General features: G+C 54.2%; 1 protein-coding gene across 5 annotated transcripts in view; it reads left to right on the top strand.

Annotated features, from left to right (window-relative positions):
- Positions 1 to 26,360, top strand: part of RGS12 (regulator of G protein signaling 12) — a 109,123-nt gene that overhangs the window by 29,508 nt on the left and 53,255 nt on the right. For all 5 annotated transcript variants that reach the window (XR_012377825.1, XM_025887528.2, XM_073891356.1 and 2 more), the window contains exon 3: positions 5,909 to 6,025. Coding sequence is in view for 4 of the 5 variants with exons in the window: in XM_025887528.2 (XP_025743313.1) it covers positions 5,909 to 6,025 (117 nt within the window). In the remaining variant the exon portion in view is untranslated. The remainder of the gene's footprint in view (positions 1 to 5,908; positions 6,026 to 26,360) is intronic.

A 26,360-nucleotide genomic window follows, 5' to 3' on the forward strand; every position in this document is an offset into this window, starting at 1 on the left:
CACACACTCACACACATACACTCACACACTCTCTCACACACACTCTCTTTCACACACTCACCCCCCCCCCCGAGCCGTTGAAAGCATGGCGGGTGCTGCTCTTGTGGGCACCCTGCACCCATCTCTGTCTCTGGCTGTACACGTGAAGGGATTTCTCTGGGTCTCTCCAGAGTGGAACGGCTGGTCCATAGCAGTGCTTGTCCATCTTTGCAGGTAATGGCCACATGTTGAGTTTTTAGCATTTGTATTTGTTTGTATTGATGAGTTACGCCAGGTCTCTGGAGCAGGGACAGATTGGATTACTGAACTATAAGAAGCACACTGTTCCCGGTGCTCAGTCCTTGACCCCAGGCCCTTGCAGTGACAGCCACGTCAGGTGTCACCCTATGCGCACCAGGGTTGCACTGGAGGTGCAGAGCCCCAAAAATAGGAATCAGGGAGCTTATACACATGTTGTACCCTCCTCCTCCTGAGAGGGAGAGAAACCCTGGCTCTTTAAGCAAGTTTCCTTGGAGACAGAAGGGAGAACCCTGGGTTTTCCTTCCTACCCTTTGCAGTGTAGATAAATGTCTCTGGGAGCGGAGGCTTGACACGTTCTCCCAGACGAGTTCCAGCCTCACCTCTGAAATGTGAGGACTTACCCTGAGGAGGTATATCTCTCCTGAGTTTACCCTGCCTGTTCCCCCATAATTTAATCTCCCAAGTCCAAGACTGGGAGACTGTGGGTCCAGGTCCCATGCCTCAGTTTCCCGACAGTCCCTTGCCACTAGCATGAGCACCCAGACTGTCACTGCACATCCTCGCCAGCACTCACCCTCACTGGGCTTCTTACGTTTTTGCCAATCTAGTGGATGTAATGTGAGATCGCACCATGGCTTTGCTCCTGGAGATGTGGATTCCTTTTTGTTGAGGGACCTGCTCAAACCTATGCCCAACTTTCTCTTGGGTTGTCTCTTCTGCTTGATCTTTTGGAGTTCTAGATACTGGCTCTTCATCCTGTGCTGATTGCATTGCATGTATACCTTTACAGTTCGTGGCTTGTATTGTTTACTTGCTTTGTGGGGTCTCGATGGACAGAAGATCTTGACCTTCATGTCAACCATCTTGTCAGTTTTTTTCTTATGATGTAACGCATTCATCACTAACCTGAGGTCAGGAAGACTCTCACTCTCTCTTTTTTCTTCTTTTTTTTAAAAATTTTATTTATTTGAGAAAGAGAGGGAGTGCACAAGTGGGGTGAAGGTCAGAGGGAGAAGCAGACTCTCTGCTGAGCAGGGAGCCTGATGTGGGGCTCGATCCTGGGACTGCAGGATCATGACCTGAGCCGAAGGCAGATGCTTAACTGACTGAGCCACCCAGGTATGCTCTCTTTTTTTTTTTCTTAAAAAATCTTTGCAGTTGATCTTTATGAATGGAATAAGGTGGCTGGCAAATTAATTTTTTTCTCTCTCGGGATGATTTTGGAGCTGCTGCTGTTGCTAGAGCACTGCATCTGTCCTGCCCTGTGGCTCAGCTGTGCCCCTTTGCATCGTTCACATGTGTGTGGGTCTGTTTCTCAGTGCTCTACTCCCCGGTGTCCACACCTCCAACAATTCTTTCCTTTAAAATTGTAGCTCTATAATGAGTCTTTATATCTGATATGCTGGATCTCCTTAACTTACCTTGGCTATGCTGAGCCTTGCTCTTTTATATAGATTTTACAGTGAGTTTGTAAATTGTCCAAAAATGCTACTGACATTTTTGTTGCCATTGTATTTTCATCTGTAGACCAATTTGGGAGAACTGACATCTTTAGAATATTGAGTCTTCCTATCCATGAAAATGGTATTTCTCTCCCATTTATTTAGGCTTTATTTTCTTTATAAAAATTTATAACTCCCATTATAAATATCTTTAATTAGGTTTATAGATTTATTTTTAGAGCCTCCCTTTTGCAGTCAGCTCCGGGACGCTGGCGTCTGTGTCCCCTTCCCCTGGTCAGCTGGGTCCCCATCAGGCTCTGCCCCCAGGGGTGCTGGGGAGTGGCTGGGGGGAGGAGGAGCGTCCTGCCCCTCCCTGCCTGCTCCCCCCACGTTGCCATGGCTCCTCACCCCAGTGAGCAGGCAATTCTTTCACCTGCAACCCCTGAGCTGAGTTTTGGTCTCCCCCCTCCCCCGGGGGCAGTCTCCTGGCCCCTCAGACACCAGTGTGACCACACCCCCTCCAGGTCTGGGTCCTCCTCTGGCTGCTGAGTTTAAACCCCTCCCTCCTCTTTGGATCTTTGTCTAAGCCCCAGGGGTGCAGCCGCTTCCCCTTGGCTATCTCCTGACCTCTTAGGGTCTCTGTTTGCCTTTCCAGGTCTCTGATGCCGGTTAACTGTTCTTCCCAGGGAGTTCTCCACGTGAAAACCACTGGTGTGGTCTTGCTTTCTGACTAGACTCTGCCTCACACACCAGGAGCAGTATGTCAGCTGGAAGTCTCACTCTTTAAATTCTCTATGTTCCCACATTTTAGAAAAACCTTCAGATGATTGGGTCTCTATTTTGAACCAAACAGTCTTCTTTGTTAGAGTCTATTTGTTCAGTAAGTGCTTACTGAGCACGTGCTATGTACTGGGCCCTGTGGGAGGGGTGGGGGCATAATGTGAGCAGGACAGGCACCCCCTGGCCCCACTGGGGCTGATGGTCTAGTGTTTAGATTCTTGGCATTAGGAGTTTCTGCTTCTAAACTAAAAAATGGCAGACAGGGGCTTGCCCCAGGCCCCCGCTGGGTGACCATGAGCAGGGGCCTCGCTGGCTTCCACGTTCTCCTATGGAGATTGAGGAGGTTGGACTGGCTGGTCTGGGTCACTGCTTGTGCTGAAATGAGCCCCTGATGCAGTGGCTCCGTGGGATGGTTCAGCATTGGTGCTGAGTAGCCAGGGCAGTTTGGCACCCCGGGCAATGGGGTTCTGCCCTCCCTCCATTTCCACCCTGGAGAGAACCGACACCTCTCAGCCTCTCTGAGGGGCCCCCCCGCTCATGGTTTGAGGTGACAGGAGCCAGGTGGGTTGTTTCTCCCACATCCTACGCGGGGGCCAGGCACACGGGAGGGCCCTCTGGTTCTTCTGGAAGTTCGGCTGCACGCCTCAGCCCTGGCTCCATCTCCGGCATGGCTGCCGGTGGTCAGGCCATCTTCTCCGTGCCCAGAGCTGGGGCAAGATGGAGTCTGCTCCGACGCTGGGCCATGGCCATGTGACTGTGACAGTGTGCTCCGTCTGTCTGTCTCCTTCACGTGTCCAAGCCCACGGTGTCTGCCTGTGGGACCAGGTGTCCGCCACCTGCATTCACTCCCGTTGGTGGCTGGGGGTTCCAGCACGTTCCAACGCCACGTAGCCAGCCCAGCCTGGGTGTCCTTGGCCTCCGGGGCTTTCCGGTGATGCTGCGTTCTTATCACAAAGCCATGTGCTCGTTACCCACCCCCAGAATAAAAATACAGAATCGCAAATACATGATCTGTACAAAGGTTTATCTTGTGTGTGTTTGGAGCCTTCTTTGGTTTAGGAACAGACTAAGAGCATTTCCCGTAGTGTGACTTCGGCTGCAGCAAAGGCATTTGGATGGCTGCCTGGCTTCCTGTGGCCGAGAGTGGCTGGCTCCCTGCTGCTGGGCCCTCAGTCCCTGGACGATTTGCTCTCTTTCTCCCAGCACTGTGCTGGGCCGTAGGTGTTCAGAAGACAGAGGGCCCTGCTCTCTGGAGGGAAAGAGCACAGCCTGGGAGGGGGGCCCCAGGACAGCCCCTCAGGCAGCGCAGTTAGAGGTGGCCTCTTAAAACAGGTGGCCTGGGGTGGAGGACTGACGGGCGGAGAGGCAGGCGCCCAGAAGGGTCTGGACGGCAGGAACTGGTGCGGCAGCCTCTGAAGGGCGCTGAGCAGGGGCCACCAGGCAGGTGCGCGGGGAGCACACTGCACAGGTAACCCCCTAGCACGGATCCTCTTTGCATCTTGTTGGGATATTAGGGTTCGATGAGCACAGTGGGATGTTTTGTTGGCGGTCCTGAGGACCCCTGTGCTGCCGGTGGTGCGTGGGGGGCAGGGACCCTGGGCTGGCTCTGCCTTTTTCTTAAGCCTACCGAGTGTCCTGTTCCTGAGACAGCTCCTTCCTCCCTCTCCCCTCCCTCCCTTTCTCCTCCTTCCCCCTCCCTCCCCACCCCCTCTCGCTGTTTGTGCTACTCCTCCTTGCTTGGTTCAGTCCTTTTTGCTCACAGCTGCACACAGGTTGCCCTTTACTCGGCTTGCACATGGTGTCAGCTGACTTTGCTAAAGTACTCCTGCCAGTGGCTTCTGCAGCATGGCCTTGCCCCGTCTGTCCCGCTGCGGCGTTCAGCCTCACCTCTGCTCCTGTCAGCCTGGCGTGTTCTAGCGGTCCGGGCCTGGAGTCTTCTGTGAGGCGCTGGGCTTGCGGTCTGCCGTGTAGCCTCCAGGGGCCTCTGGTTTCCTCCAGAGTGTAAAGTGTTCAAGGAGCCTGCAGCCACCCTGTGGCCATCTTCAGGTGGCCCCTCAGGAGGCCCGATGGATCGATCGTGAGTTCCTGCCCCCGGGGTCCGGTGCGCGTGGTTGTGCTCGGGAAGCGCTTGCCGAGAGCCCCGTGGCAGCACGGAGCAGAGGAAGTAAAGGCAGTTGCTCTTGGCTCCTGCATTACTTATTCATAAAAATTGAGGGATTAAAAATAATGTGCTCGTTGCTCTGGTTCAGGCCGAGTGGCTGGGGGGGGGGCAGAGGTGAGAGGTCGGGCTCTGGGTGTGAGTACCAGGGAGGGAGGGGAGCAGCCAGGGGTGTGAGGAAGCCAGGGGGAGGCTGGGGAGGGGAAGGAGGAAGAAGCTGCTCACCCCTCCCTTGGAGGCCCCTGTGGCCTGAGGTCCCAGACAAGGGGGAGCGACTGAAGGGAAGGTGGTCACATTGCTGAGGGCACCTCGAGTCTGCATCAGGAAATGTCAGGGGACAGCAGTCCCGGGGGTGTGTTCTGCCCCCAGGCAGCCTAGTGGCCTGGGAGCGGGTACAGCCCGGGGGACAGAGAGGGACGGTGGGATCGAGGGTGTGTGTGAGGGTTGCGGGGTACTGAGACCCAGCCCAAAGAGCTCTCCTAGGCAGGGCCGCAAGGGTGGCCCTTTCTATAGGACGCCCTGGGGTCTCAGGCAGGGGGAGGGCTGACGGGATTGGAGAGCCTCACAGTCCTTAGAAAACACGTGAACGTCCTTTATGCCTGAAATCGGTCACTCAGGATTTCAAGTACCCAGGAAATCAGAGATTTTCAGCTGTGATGCTTTTTATATTTAAAATGTGATGCCTTATTTGTTGGACCCAAATCACATTTGGGGAAGTGTCCAGCATAATGACAGGAAATTAATTCTGGTCGTTTCCCGGAGAAAAGAACAAGATGTTTTAATGGCCAGTTATTTCATGCACCTGAATTGGTTTGGTCTTCAGACACCAGCTGAATGTCTAAGGATTCTTTAATTCCCGAAAACGCCTATAAAATTATGCAAAAGCATAATCTTTACATTAATAGCTACTTCTCTCCCCACACACTTTATCTTTTCCCAAATATTCACACGTTTTTTCATTTCCTCTTGGTAACAGCCTTTGGAGGCTGGCTGGTGGGGCCCCAGCGTGTGGTTATGGGGTGGTTATGGGGTGTGAGCTGGGGTTGTCCTCGGGGTGTAGAGCTTCAGTGGCAGGGCAAATATGTGGAGGTCCTGGGGTGACTTTTGTTTTCAACTTTGGATTTTTATTGTGGTGACACATGCAGAGTGTGACACCGACCCTGGGCGATGTTCCAGTCTTGCTCGCCTCTGTTCCCCAGCGCCTTTTCCTCCTCAGGGTAGTGCACCTGGCAGAACTCAGCACCTCTTCCCAAGAAGGTAACGTGATGTGTTTTTTCTTTGTGTCTAGGGCTCAAAATTGGGGCGGGGAATCGGACTCACTCAGACTTCTCAACGCACCTCTGCCCGGAGATCGTTTGGAAGATCCAAGAGATTTAGTATCACTCGCTCCCTTGATGACCTTGAGGTATTTGATTTCAGTTTTTCTCTTTCCTTCATCAGGTTTCTTACGTTGAAATGAACATCAGTCGTGCAGATACACCTGAATCTTGCTGAATCCCATCCCGATCCTACTGCCCTCCCTCCCTCTCCCTTGGTACCCATGATCTGCAGGTGGGGCGGCTTCGGCTGCCCAGCCAGGCCTTTCCCGCGCCCGCGCGCGCCTGCAGAGCGCACGCCGGCTTTCGCGCTGACTTCCGTGTGGCCGGCATGGCTATAAACACTTTACGCATGTGAGCTGGGCTCGCCCCTCACAGGAATTCTGAGGGAGCTCCTCTCCTGGCCCCTTCTTCAAAGATCGGGTATGGATTCACAGATAGAGTCTTTGCTTTTATCCACAGTCCTTACAAAAGCGAACAGACTTGACTTTGAGAGCTGCTGTAGGTCCGCAGAGGTGCAGCAGAAGGCACAGAGCCCCCTGCGCTCTCGGCTCGCACTGCTGTGGCCACAGGACACTGACAAGCCAATGTGGACGCGTTCTTGTGAGGCTCACGGTGTGCGTGAGCGGTCGCTCTCTGTGCCGTGCGCTCGCAGGCTGTGGACAGATGTGTAATGTCACACGCGGGCTTTCACCGCCCCGACAACCCTGTGCTCTGCCTCCCTTCTCCCCCTGAGCCCTTGGCAACCCCTGATCCTCCCGTGGATCATCATGTGTTCTAGTACTTTACACAGAGTCTCACTCTGCCCCCTTTCACACGCTGCCTGGCGCCTTCCAGACTGACCCTCGTGGCCTTAGTCCAGTGTGTTACTTGTTACGTGGCATCCCGCTGCGGACGTGCTGGTGGTCCGCTCGTTCTGCTGTCGACGGACACCCGGTGGGAAGCGGGAAGCCCTCTCCGCTGTGCGGGGCCTGGGCGCACGCTCTTGCATGGGCCCCTTGAGCACCTGTGGGGGCGAGGGGGCCAGCCACGGACTGCTGGGTGACAGGTGGCCAGACGCCGCTCGCAGGGGCCACTCCCACGCAGCTCTGGTCACCCTTCCTCTCCGGCACCGAGCGCCGTCAGACTGGAATTTCTCCATTTCAGTGGAAGAGCATCTGGTTTACTTTGCATTTCACTGATGACGAGTGAGGCCGAGTGGCCCATTGCGGGCTCTCTGGCCAGTCAGGGTCTCGCCGTTCTGAATTAGCAGACTATTCATATTCTTTTCCTATTTAAAAAAAAAGATTTTGTAGTACTTCTTTATATATTATTCTGGATATGGGTCCTTTGTCAAATAAATGTTTTGAAAAAATCTTTGTGGCTTATTTCCGCCTGTTCAGGGTGTCATTAGTTTTACACATATATTTAATTGCAGTGAACTGTTGTAGCATGAAATTCCCTGCTGTTAAGTGTCCAGCTCAGTGGCATCACGCACGTTCACGGTGTTGCGCGGCCGTCCCCACCCTCCGTCCCCAGCACTCTCCTCTCACAACACGGAAACTGTCCCCGTGAGACACGGACTCCTTGTCCCCCGCCCCTAGTCCTTGGTGCCCACTGCCACACTTTCTGTCTCTGTGGTTTTGCTGACCCTAAGCCCCTTCTGTGAGGACAGTCATACAGGATTTGTGCTTTTGTGTCTGGCTTATCTCACTGGGCACAGTGTCCTCCAGGTTCTTCCACCGTGTAGCCGGTGTCAGAACGTCCTTCTGTTGTCTCCATTTTGTCCGCTGTATGGGTAATCCACACTGTGTCCATCTGTCTGTCCAACAGTGGACGCTTAGGTTGCTCCCACCTTTTGGCTGCCATGGAGAATCCTGCTGTGAACACGGTTGTGCAAATATCTGTTTGGTTCTATTTTAAAAACTAACTCTAAATAAGATCATTTCTTATAGCCTGAATAATGATAAACTGAAACAAACAAACAACTTTAGTTGTTTCTTGCTTAGAATAGTAGGTTAATTTGTGTTTTCATGTGAAATTGGAATCATTGACTGTTAGAACCGGAAGGGGCCTTTGAAACCACCTCATCTTTAAGGCTGGATGTGGGGGGGTTGTCAGAGTCGAAGGGCAGGTCCCGGGGCAGGAGGGGGGGGTGCAGGCCCGGAAGCTGGAGCTGGGCTGGTGGTGGGACCCCTCGCCCATGGTCTCGTGGTAACTGGGGGGCAGTTCAGGCCAGCATGCCGTGTTTGGTCAGCAGTGGTCAGCACCCACGCTCTCGTGGAAGAAGCAGAGGTATGCGTGCCACACTCGTGCCCGTGCTCAGGCAAGGCCAGGCCTGCCAGCTGGGGGCCCTCAGGGTGGTGCTGCTCCCGCCGGAAGGGGGGTCTCGACTAAGGCCACGTGCTCAGGTTAGGTGGCTTGCCAGGTGTTATGTCTGCATGTTTCTGGAAGGGGTGTGGAAAGGGTCTGAGCCGCCACAAGGTGACGAGGTAGCACCAGCTGGGCTCGCGGTGGCAGCCTGTGGTCAGACCTCCATGTCTCTGACGTGGGCCCCGGCCCGCTCAGGCCGCTGTGGTTGTTGCTCACTTCTCCTCGCCCACGAGGAAGTGCCGGGGCTTCCCACACCACGCCACCCACCGTGCACCGTGGTCTGTGCTCTTGATTGAGGGCAGGCTGGCAGCTCATATCTTTTCTCTCTGACCTTCAGATCAGCTCCTCAAGGAGCTTGTCATGATCTCTGTTGTAGACATGGGGAAACTGAGGTGCAGGTTCAACGGTATTTTCTAGGCCATGCCAGGCTGCAAAGCTGTGGTCTTTCTGCCACATCTGAGACCTCTCACTTTTGTTAAAGTGGTATGATAGAGACATAAGATTGAATCTTTTTTTTTTTTTTTTCTGTCTGAGGATTTCAAAATCTAGAAGCTGCACATAAATTTCGTGAACCCTCGCCACTGGTAAGCCTCTTTCTACGGGCAGCTCGTTTAACACATTGTCTGTCTGTCCTTCCCCTTGTTACTCTTTAGCAGGTGTCCTAGGCATCTCTGAGACTGTCCCAGACTCTTGGTCTTCACTGCCTTGTATGGTCCCCTCCCCAGAGGAACTGGCTTTCATGTCAGCCTTCGATTGGTGCTTAATCATCCTGGGCCTTTTAGGAACATCCTGTGCACGTTGCACCCTGACAGGGGCCTCTGCATCCCCTCGACCACCACCAGGCCGGCTCCTCGTCACGAGTCCGGTCTCGAGTCCACTTCCCAGGGCCCATCGGTGCACCAGCGTCTTGGTTGTGTCCCCTGGAGGTAGAGTCAGATGGAGAGCTATTTAAGCCTGGGGACAATGAGGAGGACCCAGGAGGACCACAGAAAATGGTAAATGTGTGGGTCAATCCAGATGAATGGTGACTGTATAAAACAAGAATAACCATGTTTTGTTTGGTTTAAAAAAATATATAAATTTACCTGACAGCACAGCAGTAGTCGGAGTGCTGGGAGAGGGGACTTGGAGCGCAAGGGTCGGGCGCTTACCTCAGTGTAATCAAGTTAATCCCTGATTCTTATAACATGAGGATGCATGCGGTAATCGCCAGGGTAACCTGAGACAATAAAATACTGAGTGATTTTAGGTTGCAAGAGGGGAAAATGGAGTTATAAAAAACAGTCAACTCAGAAGAAGGTCAGACAGTTGAGAGGTGGAGAGAGCAGGAGGCTGCTGACGGGAGGCAGCGGTCACTAGAGCGCTGGGGGAAGTCCAGATATGTCAGGAAGTACATCGATTGTATTTATTTATTTATTGTAAGATTTTTATTTATTTGACAGAGGGAGACACAGCGAGAGAGGGAACACAAGCAGGGGGAGTGGGAGAGGGAGAAGCAGGCTTCCCGCAGAGCAGGGAGCCCGACGCGGGGCTCGATCCCAGGACCCTGGGGCCATGACCTGAGCCGAAGGCAGATGCTTAATGACTGAGCCACCCAGGTGCCCCAGTACATTGATTTTAAATGAACTCAATATTCCAATTAAAAAGAGAAGATGGTCAGCCTGCATGAAAAATCTGATTACACTCTTACTAGAGACACGTGTAAAACTTGAGGACACAGAAAAGACTCACCGCACAACGCTAATCAGAAGAATGTGGCGGGGCACCTGGGGGCGCATCGGTGAGGCGTCGGCCTTCCACTCAGGTCAGGATCCTGGGGTCCCGGGATCCAGCCGCACATTGGGCTCCCTGCTCTGCGGGGAGTCTGCTTCTCCCTCTCCCTCTGCCCCTCCCCCTCCCTCAAACAAACAAATAAAATCTTTAAAAAAAGAAGAAGAATGGTGGTATAGCTGTGTTGATGTCAGAGTTGGCTTTCAGGCAAGAAGCCTTCCTAAAGGTAAAGAGGGAGCCTTCACAGCGATAAGAGGCAGTAAGAAGTTACATTCTGAACTTGGTATGCATTTAGGAGCATGGTCTCAATCTGTCTAGAGCAAAAATGGATAGAAGCAGAAAAAGAAGTGAACTAACGGATGTGGCAGGAGATGTTTAACACTCCCTGCTTCGCGACTAGCGATTGAGCAGGAAAAGGTCCACGAGGGAGAGGTTCCAAACAGCACGACTCCCAGCTCGGCCTCCGGGCCACACGCGCGGCCCTGCCCCCGGTGAGCGCATTCTCTCCACTCGCTCATGGGGCGTGTATGAACGTTGACCACATGCTGGACCATAAAGCGAGTCTCAGCAGCTGCAGAGCACTCCTGACAGAGTCTGTCTCCTGCCCCAGCCAGGTGGACTGCAATCCAGGGGCCCGGAGGCGGGCCTGCACACCTGTGGGTACGTGATCCCCCAAGCACTCCACACTTGAAAGGAGAATCCCTGTGGAGGTCAGAGCAGATTGGGATGACGCTGAAACGCGCGCATCTGACCCGTGGCACCCAGCTGCCCCTGTGCCAAGGGGGCGCTCACAGTGCCACGATATAGGCATGAGAGAGGACTAAACGTGGAAGGTTGTCTGGAGCCTAGAGAGAGAGCGGTGAGACCGATCCGGAGGCAGTACAGGCTGGGCAGTGATGGAGGCAGCAGCAGAAATTAATGAAACAAAATTAACGGACTGAACCGGCAAGAGAATCCCTGAAGTTGGGCTTACTTCCCAGCTCTTTGTATGAGGCCTCCAAAACCTTGGCCCCGAAAGCTGTGAGGACCTGAGCAGAGAGGGGCGGGCTAGGGCTGCCCAGTGGGGAGCACAGGTGGAAGGACGTCACGCCCTTGACAGACGCACAGCCCAGCAGGTCACATTCATTCCAGGGACGTGATTTTTTTCATACCTGAAAGTCAGGTATTTCCTTTTAACAGAGGAAAGTAGAAAAAATCGTCTGTCATCTCAACAGAAGCAGGAAAAGCATTTGGGAAAAGCCAGTATCCACTCATGGTGAAAACAAAAACAAAGCAAAACGAAACAAAATGGAAATTAAAGGGAACTTTCTTAATCTGACAAGGATATAAAAACCCCAAGAGCACGCAGCATACTTAAGCTTTTCCTGTGAGGTCGGGAGCAAGAGGGAAGATGTACATTGTTATCGTTTTGTTCAAATGTTTGTCTCCAGTCTGGGCACACTAAGAAAGTAAAAACAACAGAAATTTTAAAACCGCAAAAGAAAGATGAAAATGTTCTTATTCTTACATGATGTGATTAAGACGTCAAAAATCTAAAAGAATTTATAGAGTCATTATTAAAATTAATGAATGCTTGGCAAGGTTGCTGGATATTCCATCAATGTACAACCATCAGCTGTGGGTACAGTTAGAAAATACCATATAGATTCAACGCAGTTTTAATCAAAATCCCAACAGGTGTTTTGTTGAACTTAAGAAGATGATTCTAAAGTTGGCATAGAAATGCAAAAGGTAGCCAGGATATTCTTTTTTATTTATTTATTTATTTATTTATTATGTTATGTTAATCACCATACATTACATCATTAGTTCTTGATATAGTGTTCCATGATTCATTGTTTGTGCATAACACCCAGTGCTCACGCAGAACGTGCCCTCTTTAATACCCATCACCAGGCTAACCCATCCCCCCACCCCCTCCCCTCTAGAACCCTCAGTTTGTTTTTCAGAGTCCATCGTCTCTCATGGTTCATCTCCCCCTCCGACTTACTCCCCTTCATTCTTCCCCCTCCTGCTATCTTCTTCTTCTTTTTTTTTCTTAACATATAGTGCATTATTTGTTTCAGAGGTACAGATCTGTGATTCAACAGTCTTGCACAATTCACAGCGCTCACCATAGCACATACCCTCCCCAATGTCTATCACCCAGCCACCCCATTCCTCCCACCCCCCACCACTCCAGCAACCCTCAGTTTGTTTCCTGAGATTAAGAATTCCTCATATCAGTGAGGTCCTATGATACATGTCTTTCTCTGATTGACTTATTTCACTCAGCATAACACCCTCCAGTTCCATCCACGTCCTTGCAAATGGCAAGATCTCCTTCCTTTTTTTTTTTTTAAAGATTATTTATTTATTTGAGAGAGAAAATGAGATAGAGAGAGAGAGCACATGAGAGAGGGGAGGGTCAGAGGGAGAAGCAGACCCCCCGCCGAGCAGGGAGCCCGATGCGGGACTCGATCCCGGGACTCCAGGGCCATGACCTGAGCCGAAGGCAGTCGCTTGACCAACTGAGCCACCCAGGCGCCCCAAGATCTCATTCCTTTTGATGGCTACATAATTCTCCACTTTGTGTATATGTACCAGCTCTTCTTTATCCATTCATCTGTCGATGGACATCTTGGCTCTTTGCACAGTTTTAGCCACAGGATATTCTTGAAGAAGAACAGGTGGGCGGACTTCTGCTATTCGCTACCAAAACTTATGACAGAGTGAGAGTAATTCAAGACTCTGTAAGTGTTGGTACACGGATGGACAGACAGACAGTGGACTAGAAGAGCATGCGCAGAAATAGACCCAGTGCCTGCATATGTGGGCTGTGTGCGGAGCAGGGCTGAGTGTGGTCTTTTCAGTGGAGCTGGAATAGGAGACATCCACGTGGGAAAAAGACGGTCAGTCAGTCCTCCCCGTGCCGTACAGACACAGCTAAACCCAGCCATGTTGCAGATGTGACGTGCAGGGAGCACAGGACAGTCACCAGAGGGTCACGCAGCCACACAGCCTCGGGCTGTGGGGGCAGAGAAGACTTTAAACCCAACCCAAAGAGCATGAACCATAAAGGCAAAGGCTGCTGCCCCGACTTGGTGAATGTCAGGACCCTTCATTCATGCGAACGCATGTGCTAGAACACGGGGGTGGGGTGGTGGTGGTGGCCCCCAGGGCCCTTCCACCTAAGGACGCCTGCCAGAGAAGAGTGGCCAAGAGACTCAGGTGGGCATTTTATGAAAGATGACACCCCGAGGGCACATCCAGCCACGCTGGTTGTCAGGGACGTGCCGTGACTGCTGTGGTGAGGTCGGCAAGCCGGGCTGGCTGGAGTGAGGACCGCAGTGTCGCGTGTCGGTGTGGCTGGGTGTGTGGGGGCACACGCACCCTGCCATCTGGAGCTCCACGCCATCTGAAGTAGACGTCACAGGCGCGGAGGGACATGCGCGAGGGTCCGACACAGCACCGGTGCTGGGGTGGAGGCTGCCTGCCTGTCCGCCCGCCGTGGGAAGGACAGGTAAGCTGTGATTTCCTCATGCAGCGGGATGCTCCGTGGCCGCTTTGGGAGCGCAGGTCAATGTCCCAGAAAGAAGGCAGACACCAAAGATTCCATTTCCGTACATCAGAAAATAGGCCACACTGAGCCACGGCGTGTGGTTGTACGTTCAGCGTAGAACCGTGGAGAGAGGCTGGAACGTGGCTTTTCATTATGGCCTGGGAGGAGCTACATGGGCTGCACTTCGTGATGAATCTCTGAACCGCACATTCCCACTATGTGCTTCTTTCCGAATTTGTGTTCCACCTTCCAGAAAACATGCTCAGCCTGAGCCTCGCAGCCCTGCTGACTGCTGGGGTGGGCAGTAGTCACCGGCTGGGGTTTTGCAGGTGAGCCCGAGAGAGGAGGAAGATGGGACAGAGGAGCTGGGGCCTGCCCTCAGCAGGAGATGAGCTGCTGACAGATGGCAGGAACAGGGGAAGGGCCTTGTGGGGTGGGGTCAGAGAATGAAACAGTTGCTAGAGAAATGTCAGAAGTGAGTTCTTGTGTGTGTTTTATTTATTTATTTTTTAAGATTTTATTTATTTGACAGAGAGAGCACAAGCAGAGGGAGAGGGAGAAGCAGGCTCCCCACCGAGCAGGAAGCCCGATGTGGGGCTCGCTCTCAGGACCCTGGGATCATGACCTGAGCCAAAGGCAGATGCTTAACTGACTGAGCCACCCAGGTGCCCTCTTGTGTGTTTTTTTTTTTTTTTTTTTGCTTTTTTAAAACTTTATTTCAACATAACTATGCTTACAGAAATACACTCATATTGGTTCTTGTGTGTTTTAAAAAGGTGCCCGTTTTGGTCATGACCATGACAGATGGTCACCCAGGAGGCAGTGACCCGAGAGGCCGGTCAGGAAGAACATGGCCAGCCCTGTAGGCCTCGCGTGGACTGCGGGGCGTCTCTGCGCCCTAGGTGTTTAGTCAGGCACAGATCGGGGCATGAACTGACGGTCTTGATGTTTGTGAGTGGGTGCCAAGGTGCAGAGGGCCCAGGAGAGGGGCCCCGGGGACAGGGGCACTGAGCTGAACATGCACAGCCTTAAAAGGGAGCCATGTCCCCGATACCAGCACGGGAGGCCCGAGTCTCTAGAGGTCCTCCATCGAGCGTCGCTGTGGTGGGCTGTTGGCCATGGGGAGTAAGAAGCAGTGTGCTGTTTGTGCATGCAGCTGGGCTGATCCTCGGTGGTCCTGCCGCAGAGCGCAGGACAGGTGCAGCGGGGAGCGGCGAGTGTGGGTCGGTGGGGGCTTCTCTCCTTAGCTGTTTGGACCAGCGCGCCAGGAAGTCCTCCGTGGTGCAGAATGTGAGAGACTGCTTGGGTGACAGGTGTGAGTGTGTGGGGTCAGCAGTGTTGGGAACGTGCTTGTGCAGCGCAGCAGGGATGGCTGTCACGGGTGGGGATTGGAGATGGCCCGTGAGCCCCCAGGGCACAGGGGAAGGGAGAAGGGTGGCCCTGGGACCTTCCGTGCCTCTGATTTGGTGCAGGCGTGGCAGGAAGGCTCTTGGATTGAGCTGAGGGGTGCCTGGCGCTTTGGCCAGGGCCCAGGGAGGGGGTCGAGGGTCACTAGGGTGAAGAAAGGTCCCTGGACCTGGGGACACCAGTGGGAGGCCTCTGGTACTGGGGACATCCTGGAAGGAGGCATGGCACATTTGTGGCAGGGGGATGGCAGGGGGGACCTGGAATAGGTTTGTGACCAGAGATGGGCCTCTCTGGGGAGGGAGTGTACACATTGAGCCATCGATGTGAGGGGTCGGCACGTGAAGGTCTTGGGAACAGAAGGCAGGGAGGGCCCGGCTGAGACCTGGGGTCTTATTCTAAGTGTAAGGGAGGCTTTGGGGAAACTTACAACAGGGAGCTGAGGGAGACAGTGACGTTTCTGTGTTGAATGTGGAGAACTCAGGTGTGTTCATCAGCCAGGTCAGTGGGGCTGTGTGTGTAAGGGTCTCTGGCAGACACAGGGGCAGAGCAGGAGGTCCTCCCTGTGTGTGGAGGTCTAGAGGTCTAGAGCACTGTGCTGGGACCAAGTTGGCTGGGGAGACGGCCCAGGTGTGGTTAGCAAGGACTGGCAGTTCAGGGCCTGGACAGCAGAGGGCGCCGAGGTCATACATTTCCTTCCAACCTGCCCAGACTTTGGGGGGGGGTGTGCCTGCACCTGAGGTGAGGCTGCTCCCCATGTTCATCTCCCTCTGCCATGCCAGAACCTTTAGTAGAGTGTGTGTGTTCCAGAAGACCTGGGAAGTCCTGATGGGTCCAGGGCATTAAGGGGAAGGTGCTCCTCCCCCTCCCAAGACTGGCGTGGGGCTGGGGGCAAGAGCCCATGAGAGGCCCCTGGGGAGGCGGGAGGCTGCCGCCAGGAGGGCTCCTGCCAGAACACAGGAGGGGCTCTCAGCAGGATTTTCTAGGTGGCCACAGAGGGCTCTCTGCCTGCCCGGCGTGCCTGTGTTCCCTCTGGAATGTCCTCTGTGCCCCCTCATCGGTGGGCTGGGGCTGGACCCTCCCCTGAGCCTCTCTGACCCTGTCCCCACAGGGCCTCTGCTGCCGTCCCCAAGTGCTTACACTGGATTCCCAGCTCAGGACAGAGCCCCGGGCAGGCGCGGGGAACAAGGGGCCCCTGGGGTCTCTCCAGCCTGGTGATGCATCAGTGGGTGCTTGGGACCTGCTTCCTGTTGTCTGGGTTCCGGGGCCAGAGCTCCCCATCGAAGGCCCCTGGCTCTTCTGCTAGGCGGCTCACGTGGTCAGGCAGGCCTGGGGTCGGGGGCCGAGGACCCCCCGCGCCCCCGCTGAGCTGGCACTCTCCCTGCTGCCCCTCTGCGCAGCTCACTGCCACCCCCACCAGACTTTCCTCGTACCCAAACCTGCACCTGGTTTTATTAGGGGCTCATCTTCGTGGGCCCAGGTCTGAACTCGGTCTCCAACTGGCCCTGAACCAACATACCCATCAGAATAGGGAGGATGCGATGGTGAGTGTGTCCGGTGTCCTGGACACTTGCCCTCAGCAGCTGCTGGGACTCTGGGACACTTGGACAGCCTGGGAATTTCTCATTCCCCCGCAGGTGAGCCAGGCCCTGGGGGCCGAGGGCGCCATCCAGCACAAGGGGTCTGTCACCAGATTCTTGCCCCATCCCTTCCCTTTCCTCGCCCTGCAGACACCAGAGAAGGGCAGGCGGACAGCCAGAGGGGAGACACAGAAAGCCCCCAGGGGACGCAAGATTGCAGAGAGACCGTGGTGCGTGGAGCTGGGTGGGGGCAGGCCGCTGTTCGGGCCACACGTGACAGACCACACAGACAAGATGAAATTGCACTTCCTCTGCTGGGATGTGGGCATTTCTGTCTGAAGCAATTAAAATAAAAAGAAGCTTGGCCCCTGAGTGGTGGTGTAGACGGCTCAGCGCCCATGTGCTGGGTTTTCTCGAGGTCCTGGCCAGAGGTCCCACAGGGTGCCCTGTGGGCATGGCCTTCCTATTCTGCAGTCTGGTTCCATTCTCGGTCCCCGGTGGTCCTCCGGGGTCTGGCAGGCCTTCGGGACTAGAGGCCCACTGTCCTCTCCCCAAACCTACAAATCAGTGCAGGCCCCTCGGAAATCAGTAGGGCAAATAACCAGGGTCACAGAGTCCCGGGCTCGACTGACCACCCACGAAAACCTGCCAGAGTGTGTCCTCAGAAGGTGCTCGTGTGTGCATGCATGGGTGTGTGCCTGTTGGAGGGTGAAGTTGGGCGGGAGGGGTGGTGGTGAGTGGGTTGGGGAAGGGAGGGTGGCGTGTGTCCTGTTTGCCCGCTGGGCCTGGCCAGAGCCTGTCTCAGCCTTGCCAGTCTGCAGTGGATAACCACACAGCGCCCTGCCCGCCGCTTCCCTCTCTTTCGGCCGCCGGGGGAAGGAGGTGGACTTGCGGGTTTTGTCTGCCAGACTTGATTTATTCCCAGAAGAGGTGGCTTGTTGGTGTGCCCGGGGGATCTGTTTGTTAGTGGCAGCCCCCACTTCCTTCATACTGCCGACTGCCCTGTTTGGGAAAGACAATCCTGGAGAGCAGGTGGAGTGGGTGGGCCATGGAACTTAAAGATGAGGCCCCAGCGAGGGCAGGGGCTCTAGGCCCCTCCAGGCCTGGCGGGTCAACCATGGGAGCCCTGGACGCCCAGGAGGGTTGGAAGGAGCTCTCTGGGCTGAGGCTTGTTACATCACCCCCACCAGGCGCAGGGTGCATGGGGCAGGAGGGGGGGGAGAGGTGGGGCTGCCTGGCGCATCCCTGCCCACCTCCTGGGGACCCATGCTGTAGGCTGCTGCTCCCATCCCCCCTCTCTCACCGGGTCCTGGCCTTCCGTGCAGCCTTCCCTCGTCCCCCAGCCTGTCCCCCAGCCCTGGGCTGTGCTCTCCCCTTCCCAGCCCCTCCCTCGCCCGCCCCCTCAGGCCAGGCGCTTCCTGTGCTCAGTTGGTGTGGATGGTCATGGCGGCTTCTGCCCCTTCTTCACTCTTGCCTTGATGTCAGTTCATACTTTCGTTGTGTGTGGACCTTTTGAGAAAAGCAGTCTGAGGCGACTTGAGCTGATGCCTGTGGTTCGTCTGTAAGATTTTCACCTTTCAGGCAGGCACTGTATATTTCTGCATTAAACACTGTTCTGTGCTCGGTGTCCCAGACTCCCTTCACTGAATGCTCGCGTTGGGAATGCTCATGTTTCTCCCACGGAAAAGCAAAAGTCAGGACAGGCTCAGCATGGTCAGGGCGGTCAGCTGAGGGCCCGACCCCAAACCTGAGGGCCATCCTCCCAGCCTCTTGACCCTGTTGGCATTGAGTTTGCAGCCCTGGATAGGATGCTTCCCGAGGTCTGTGGCTGCCTAACCCTCCGTGGGGGCGTGGGGGTGCTGAGCGCTGGAGCCCGTGCAGAGGGGACCCAGACATGCGTAACGTGGCGCAAAGAAGCCCTTTGGGGTGAGCGGTTTGCCCTTGGGTCTCCAGAAAGTCAGCAGGTCTGTTTGCAGTGATACCTAGGTTCTAGACTCAGTTTCCTGTTTCTTCTTCCTCCGTCCAGCAGGATCTGCCGTGGTTCCCTCGCTCTCAGCCTGTATCGGGCGTCAGAAGGCAGATGAGGCGGATCATGGGACAGAGATAGATGCGTGAGACGGGTTTTAGGAATACGGCCGAATCCGCAGGTTGGCATCACATAAACTCGTGCATATGGAGGCTTATAATAGAATCGTCAGCAACTGTAATTAAGGCTGTGAACTGCGCCACACTGCTAAAAAAACAAATTCTCTGCAGCTGTTGTACTGACTGAGAATTACCCCTATCAGCTGAAGTTTTATTCTTCTGATCTGGTAGAGGAAATACTTGAAAAATGATCTCACAGCGTGACTTATGTAAACGGCTTTTTTTTTTTTTTTCCACATGAGACAGTTGAGATAGAGTCTGAATCCCTGGCAAACCACAGCTTCCTGCAGGGTCCTGTTGCCATGGGTTACGGAGGGAGCGGAATGGAACTTCATCTGAAATGTCTTTAAACTTCCCTGACATGCATGGGCATGCTGCCGCGTCAAATGGTATAGTGTAGATCCGCACGCCTGGTGTGGGTCGGAAGTGTTCTTGTCCTAAGATGAATTTGGGAAAAGGGCTGTCAAAGGAAACGCACATGTTAAATGATCAGCAGGTAAGTTATTCTAGCTGTTTCTTGTCATTTAACAGATCTTCTGTAAGACAACTTGGCATCTCCGTGACTGTTTTGTTTTTAAACTGTTCAGTGAATGGTAGATTTTAGGTGTGAACTTTGGAAACTGTGCTTGTCTGCATCACGGAGCTCAAGCACACGCCCGAGGCTCTGGGACCCCAGGTGCCCGGAGCGAGGCTGGGCCGGGCAGGTCGGCTGCAGCGAGGCCAGCCCAGCCTCCCCGGCTCCCAGCTGCTTGCCTTGTAAGTCGGCCGTACAGAGAGCATCCCGTGCTTTTCTCGTCCCTACCGGAGTAATGCTACCAGATTTTAAGACGAGTGAGCTCATTGTGTTGAAGTGTTAAATTTCAACTGGGTTATTAAAATCTATCATAGTCTTTAAATCAGCATTTTGTATCTAATATTGTAAAACGTAGTGAGGTGACTCTGCCTCATACAGGTACATAGGGAACTCCTGGCGTAGGGATTATTATCTGAGCTTTTATATATAAAGTTGAACTTACTATGAAACTTTAAAAAAAAAAAGGTTTGAGACTTAAAAAAGAATGTTTCTTTTCCTCTTGTGGTTATGCTGTGTTGACTTAAAGGTAAAAAGAAATTACTTACAGAAGATTGTCACCAATTACAGGGTACTGATTTTAAATTCATTCTTTTCTGAGAGTTGTTTCATCCTGATATTTTCCAAATGCCCAGGGACCTCTGGGGAGCTGCAGGGGAGTCAGTTCGAAGTGACGGGGTTTGGACGTGAGGTGAAGGGGAAGGAGCTGTGTCCTTCCCTTTACATGGAAAATAGGAATAGGTCAGTTGGAGAGGTCACGGATTATCCTGATGCAGTGAGTGCAGATTTTAATATATTTTAAAAATACTCGGGATGTGGTTTGCAAAACCCAGGGACTACTAACGCTCACTCGAGAGGGTGGAGAGGTGCCTTTGATGTTTACGGGCGTGCCCGCTGCAGGGCCGCCTCGGGCCGCCTCGTGTTCTGGTAGACCGCCCTCCTCGTCCTGGATGGAAAAGTGAATTTTGAATATATTGTGTCCTTTGTGGGCCTATTAGCCAGTTAGCTATTTGTACATATGTATAGGCTGCATTTTCAGTTCAATGGTATATAAAGGCAAGTTTTAGAAAATGTTGGTTTTTATTCTGAGTAAAAAAAAAAAGGTCACTAAAAATCTGCCTTTGTGCTTGCCTGCATAAATGATTTGGATCCCTTCCAGAATTTTTGCAAATGCTCAAACTGGCAAGTAAGTTGCTGGCACAGGTGTGTGCAAACTGGGTGGTATGGTTGTGTTAAGCAGCGTACCCGAGCAGCCCCCTCCCCTCTGGGGTCGAGGAGGTGCCGGAAGGTCATGGGATGAGTGCTAGGTACTGCGTGCAGCTCTGCCGGGCTCCAGGGGGGCCCGATGGAAAGTGGGCAGAAAGCGGGTCCTTGTGGGGGGCTAACCCCACAGGCCCATGGGGCAAGGGGAGTGAGATTGGGGGGCCTGTGTGGGAAGGCTGGCTCCGTGCCTCACCGGCTCTGCTTCTCCCTCGGAGCCTCCGCTTGCTGGTGCGGAAGTGGGGGTGCCCCGGGGGGCCAGGCCGCCATCCAGTGTGTGTGCGTGCTCAGTGGACGCCGTGTGGCGGGAAAGGCTGTGTTTCTTGCAGGCGGAGAGCCCTTCCACCTCCTTGGGAGCGCTTTCCCACAGTCGTTTGAGGAGCACAAAGGAGAGCCGGTGGTTGCCGACCCAGGAAAAGCGAGAGGCTCTCGCTGGCCAAATGAACAGATTGCAGTTTGTCCATCTTGTAAGGAGTGAAATTGAGCGGAAGTAGACTTGGAACGTGCATATGTGCCCCTTTGTCCGAACAAAGCCATCCGTCGTCCTCCAAGCACGTCAGGACGGGTGTCAGCCGCAGAGGCTGCCGAGGCTGCGTGGGGGACATGACCCCACAGCCTGAAAGGAATAGGAGCGTCACGAGAAGAAAGCTGCAGCAGGCATCCCGGGTGGACCCCTCACCCCGCTGCCCCTGCGGCTCTTGGGGGGCCGGGCCTCCCGTCCAGGGCTGCCCACGGAGCTTAGGCACTCCTGGGCTCTGTCCCTCCTTCCTGGTCCTGAACTACAGACCCCACTGGGCCGCACGTTTGGCAGAGGTTTGCCGGGCAGGGACTTGGGAGCGCATCTCATGTCACCGGTGCCTTCTGAGGTCTGTCTGCCCTGGCGGCTGCCTTCGGACTGCTAGTGTGTGAGGGAAAGAACTTTCCAGAGACCAAGGGGCTTTCACCTCTTCGTGCACTGGGGCTCTGGGTAGGATTTTGAAAATAAGAAGGGCTGCACTAGAAGGACACGGTGGTGTTCTGGGTGCCGCGGGTTGAGTGGTGGAGGTGGTCGTGCTCGGGGCACCATGTCGGGACGTGCGGAGGGTGAGTGGGTCCTGCAGAGAGCCCCACAGAGGCTGGAGGAAGACAGGGGGGTGGCGGGGAGGAGGGCCAGCTGGGCTTGCCCCTGGGGAGGCCCAGGCTCGGTGGGGAAGAAGGCAGGGCCGGCCATGCGAGCAGGGCCCGCTGTGGCGCCACCGATGGGCTGGGCCGGCTCCAGTCACAGGCCCACGGGGGTCGGGGCGGGTGGCAGGGGCGGAGAGCTGAGAGCAGGCTTAGGTCCCCAGGGGAGGCCGTGTGGGCTGCCCGGCTACCAGGCTGGCCGTGGGGTGGGAGCGAGCATGGCAGGCCGCCCTTCTGTGGGCCGCCGCCCGCCCGGCTGGCTCCGAGCCTCTGGGATGAGTGGGGTGGGCTGTACAGAATTCTTTTGCATTTGGCCGAGTTTCTCCTTTTTTAGCTCAGACGAACGGACTTCTCTTCATTGCCCGTCTCTCCTATCGGCCTGCCCCACTCACGGGGCTACCACGGTGCCAAGCAGAGCTGGGGTGGAGGGCCGCAGGCCTTTGTCCAGTGGGCTGGCCCTGCGTGACTGGCGGTCAGTCAGTCGGTGCGTACTTTGCCCCAGATCACTTTCGACCCTAAAACCCGTGGGGGAGGGGCCTTGGGTCTGTGATCCGTGTTCATCCCACTTAATGCACTGGTTACACACATTCTTCTCTCGCTGTTGGAGGCTTTGCTCCTGGCTGTCTATATAAGAAGACTCCCCAGTCTGTTTGCGGTGGACTCCAGTTTCTGTCTGCACGTCTTCCCCTTTCCTTCAGGAAGAAGTGGGCCACCTTGCAGCAGCAGCTCTCCCTCCATGGTATTTGCTGAAGACGGTCCTGTCGTCTGCACCCCCAGTCCTGGGGTGCGGCCGGCACGCAGGCTTCTTTCCCCCTGATCCCGTGAGGGGTGCCCAGCACACTGCCCCTTCTCACCATCTGTCCCAGAATGACTTGTCTGTCGGTGCTTGACATCCTCCCACGAAAGAAAGGCCAGATTTCCTAAAACAGCAGGATGTCTGGGTGTCCCAGCATTTGACCAGCTTTCCTGGGGGACCCCGTTCCCTCAGGATCCCTCCCTGGCTTCTCTTCTCCAGGTGCCTCCAAGCTATCACTTAGAGGCTGTCCTCTCCAGCCTGCCTCTGCAGCGGGGATCCCACGCTCCACACCCAGCAGCAGGTCCATGTCTGCTCCCAGCTCCCTCTGGACGTGCAGGAGGCGGGTGGGGAACAGTGCGAAGTTGGACTTGGGCTTCTCCCTCGGTCTCCACTGCCCCTCACTCAGGCCATCCCTCGAGCCCTCTGTGTCGGCAGGCCCCATAGACTCAGCCCTCCAAATCTGTCCTTACGTTCTTCCTTCCTCGCCCCCACCTTGCTCTCTTGCCTGCACCCTGGGTGCTGCTCACTGCCCTGCATCAGCCCTTCTCCAGTGACACCCCATGGGGACACCTTTGTGTGCCCTTCTCTGTGCCATGCTCTCCCGTGGCACCTGACTTGCACAGGCAGCAGGGATCTGACATTTTTGGATTCATCTTCAGTGCCCAGCAGAAGCACCTGGGGGCAGGGCTGCCCGGTCTGGTGTGCGGCTTTGTTGCATGCATCCCTCGCACGTGCAGAGGCGTTGATGAGTGGAAGCAATCTCAGCTGGAACTCTCCCGGCCCTGCCTGACCCACAGGGCAACTGCTGGAGCCCAGGGGCTGCTGGGAGCTGATGGAGCCAGCCTGGGGAGGACGGGGGTCTCCAGCTTGAGGCTCAACTCTGCTGGGTAGAGGTTTTAAAACCACTGACACATCTCAGCCTTTATGAGAAAATGCGTCCCTGGGGTTGGGCTTCAACTTCACATGAGAGTGGGGCTTGGATTCCGGCCTCCTGCGTGTCCCTGCATGTCCCATTCCTGCAGGAGCGCCTCCATGACAGTGTCTGAGAGCTAGACGTGGTGCCGCCTCCTGCACAGAGCATCCCAGGAAGGCCGTGCTTACCTTCACTTCACTGGCGGCCCCTCCTGTCTTGTCGGGATGCGAGGTCGTGGGCATCATCCCAGACCTTCGGCCACTTCCCACCCTGTGTCTTTCTTGAATTGGGCCAGCCGGTGAGGAAATGGGATTTGCAGTGTTTATGTCAAGGTCAGAGGATTTCTGGGTGAGGTCAGATGTTCACACTGAGTACCTAGCATTAGTGAGGAGCCTGTGTGCCGCTCATCAGGGTGTTTGCAAAATGCATCATCTCAGGCTTCACCAAGGGTGTGACACGAACATTCAATCTTAAATTCTTGGGGAGATGCTGTCATTGTGGGTTTGGCCTGCTTGGCTCTCTTCTGATTTTATCGAAGAATGAAGAGGTCTTTGGGATGCAGGTGCATACACGCACACGCACTTTAAGCGAAGCTCAGGTTCCATTCTGAGCTCTGGGGCTCTGCCCATATCTGACACTCGGTTGCCCTGTCCCCTCCCCGCTGCACACACTGTGGTGTGCTGCACCATGATGGGTCCACCCTCGCCCACGTTGTGCAGCGCTGAAAACGCCCAGAATGCCCTCACCCCATGCCATTCACCCCATGTCATCCCTGTCTCCCAGATCACAGAAATTCTTTATTGTGAACATCACAGTTTGAGCCTTAGAAATATGGGCCTCTTCCCTGCATCATGGGAGCCCTATATCCAGGTGTCTCTGGTTGGAGCTGCTGGAAAGCATAATGTGGGGTGTGCGTGTGCTCGTGACTCATATGAGTGAACATGGAGAGAGCCGGGGCTGGGATAGAACACTGTGGCATCCCAGCGTGGGGACGGGTGCCGAACACAGCCCTCTCACCAGGCCTCTGGGAGGTCGCTCCTGTGTCCCGCCACCGAGGGACCTGGGAGCTGACCGGCAAGGGCAGACATCAAGGCTGTGGTTGCCTCAGGGGCCTGGCAAGGAAGGCTTCCCTGAGAAGGAGTAGCTGAGGCCACAGCCAGGTAGGTGGGCTGCAGGTGAGGCCACAGGTGGGAGCGGGGCGGGGGGTGGGGTGAGGGGTGTGAGAAGTGGTCCACTGAGGGTACAGGAGGGGCTGGGTCCTTCCTGCAGCAGCTCTCAGAGTCCTGGGACTGCATTCCACAGGGAGAGATGCGGGTCACATCAGGACCTCACACACATGATGCGCGTGCTCACGTGCACACACGTGTGACTCTGAAGCTGGGCCTGAGCACAGCATGGATCCCGGGAAGTACTTGGTATTTTCCTTTCACGTTTTTCTATCCATCTTACTTGGTGGTTGACAGAGGCGGCTCATGGCCCCTGAACTGATTTGACAACTCCTTAGGGGATTGTGGTTGGGTGTGAAGACCCCTGGGCCCACGGAGCCCAAGTCAGGGCATAGCCGCCCCAGCAGGCCCCACGTGGGCCTGCTTGCTTCCACACTCGGTCCAGTGAGCAATCACTTAAAACTTAAATGATCAAGTTTTCATTATCTTTAAAAATTTTTTTTAAGATTTTATTTATTCATTTGAGACAGAGCGTGCACGGTGTGCACGAGCCCAGGAAGGGGCGGAGGGAGAAGGAGAAGCACGCTCTCCGCTGAGCCCTGAGCACTGACCCCAGGACCCCAGGATCATGACCTGAGCGAAAGGCAGACGCTTAACCGACTAAGCCACCCAGGCGCCCCAGTGATGAAGTTTTTAAAAAGTCAAATAAATATATATTAGATACAAATAGGAAGTGTTAAATTCTTAAGGCTTTGCATCATTTCAGTTATTTATATTCTCTTTGTATTCAGAACATTTGATGCATTTGGGCAACTGACAGCCTTTGGTCTCTTATTTAGGACTCAGATAGGACTGATTAATACTTTTTATGTCCAAGGTAGGAAATTTTGTCAGTGGCTCAAAATTGAAAGTTGGTATTATTATATATTACTATATATCAAAGTAATTTGGTGACAATATAGTTTAATACTTGCTCTTGTCTAATGTTACAGACAGGATCAGCCTTGATAAAGGCTAGATTTGTCATGTACTTCCCTTCATATTAATGATCTGAAACTTTAACACCATTGATTTAAAATAAAATATCCATGGAACCTGTGTCATCCAAATTTCCTGCTGGGAATCAGTCCGATTTCCACTGAACTATCAGGTTTAAGAGGCTGACCCAAGGAATTGAGGTGGTTTGAACTTAAATTGCGTACCTAAATACTTTGTAAGTTTCTTTCAAACAAATACATTATGTCAGTGTAAATTCCAGTCCTGTAGGCATATGTTCTAGAACACTCTCGAGCTGTTTCGTTACGGTGAGCACAGACAGATGCTCACTTACTGGGATCTTTGTCACTAGCAGCTTGTTTTTACGGTTCTGCTGCTTTTGTAAGTGTAACACGTAGATATGGGAATGCAGGAAGAGCCCACGAGTACAGACTAATGAAAACGAGTTTTTGATCCGGATTATACTGGATATCGGAGTAAATGTTAGGGGTGTTAAGCTGGAATTCATAAAAGCGTTTGTCGTGGTCCAGTGGTCTTAGTGTGCTGAGACCTTGGGATTGCCTGACTTTAAGTCACCCTGAGCGTCAGGCTTCCCCACTGTGGGGGATGCTCCATGGGAAGTATCTGGGGGGGTTTCTGAAGCTTTGCCATTTTGGACTGCTTCCCCCCGTCAGCCGGGCTCTGCTAAGAAAAATTGCAAACCAGGCTTTAAAAGGGTAACTTGGGTCAGCATAGACATGTTATTGATCCTGAGGCAAACAGGAATGAT

Source organism: Callorhinus ursinus, unplaced genomic scaffold (assembly GCF_003265705.2).
Source record: "Callorhinus ursinus isolate GAN/ISIS: 27379988/994484 unplaced genomic scaffold, GSC_fseal_2.0 scaffold4, whole genome shotgun sequence".
Classification (NCBI taxonomy): Eukaryota; Metazoa; Chordata; class Mammalia; order Carnivora; family Otariidae; genus Callorhinus; species Callorhinus ursinus.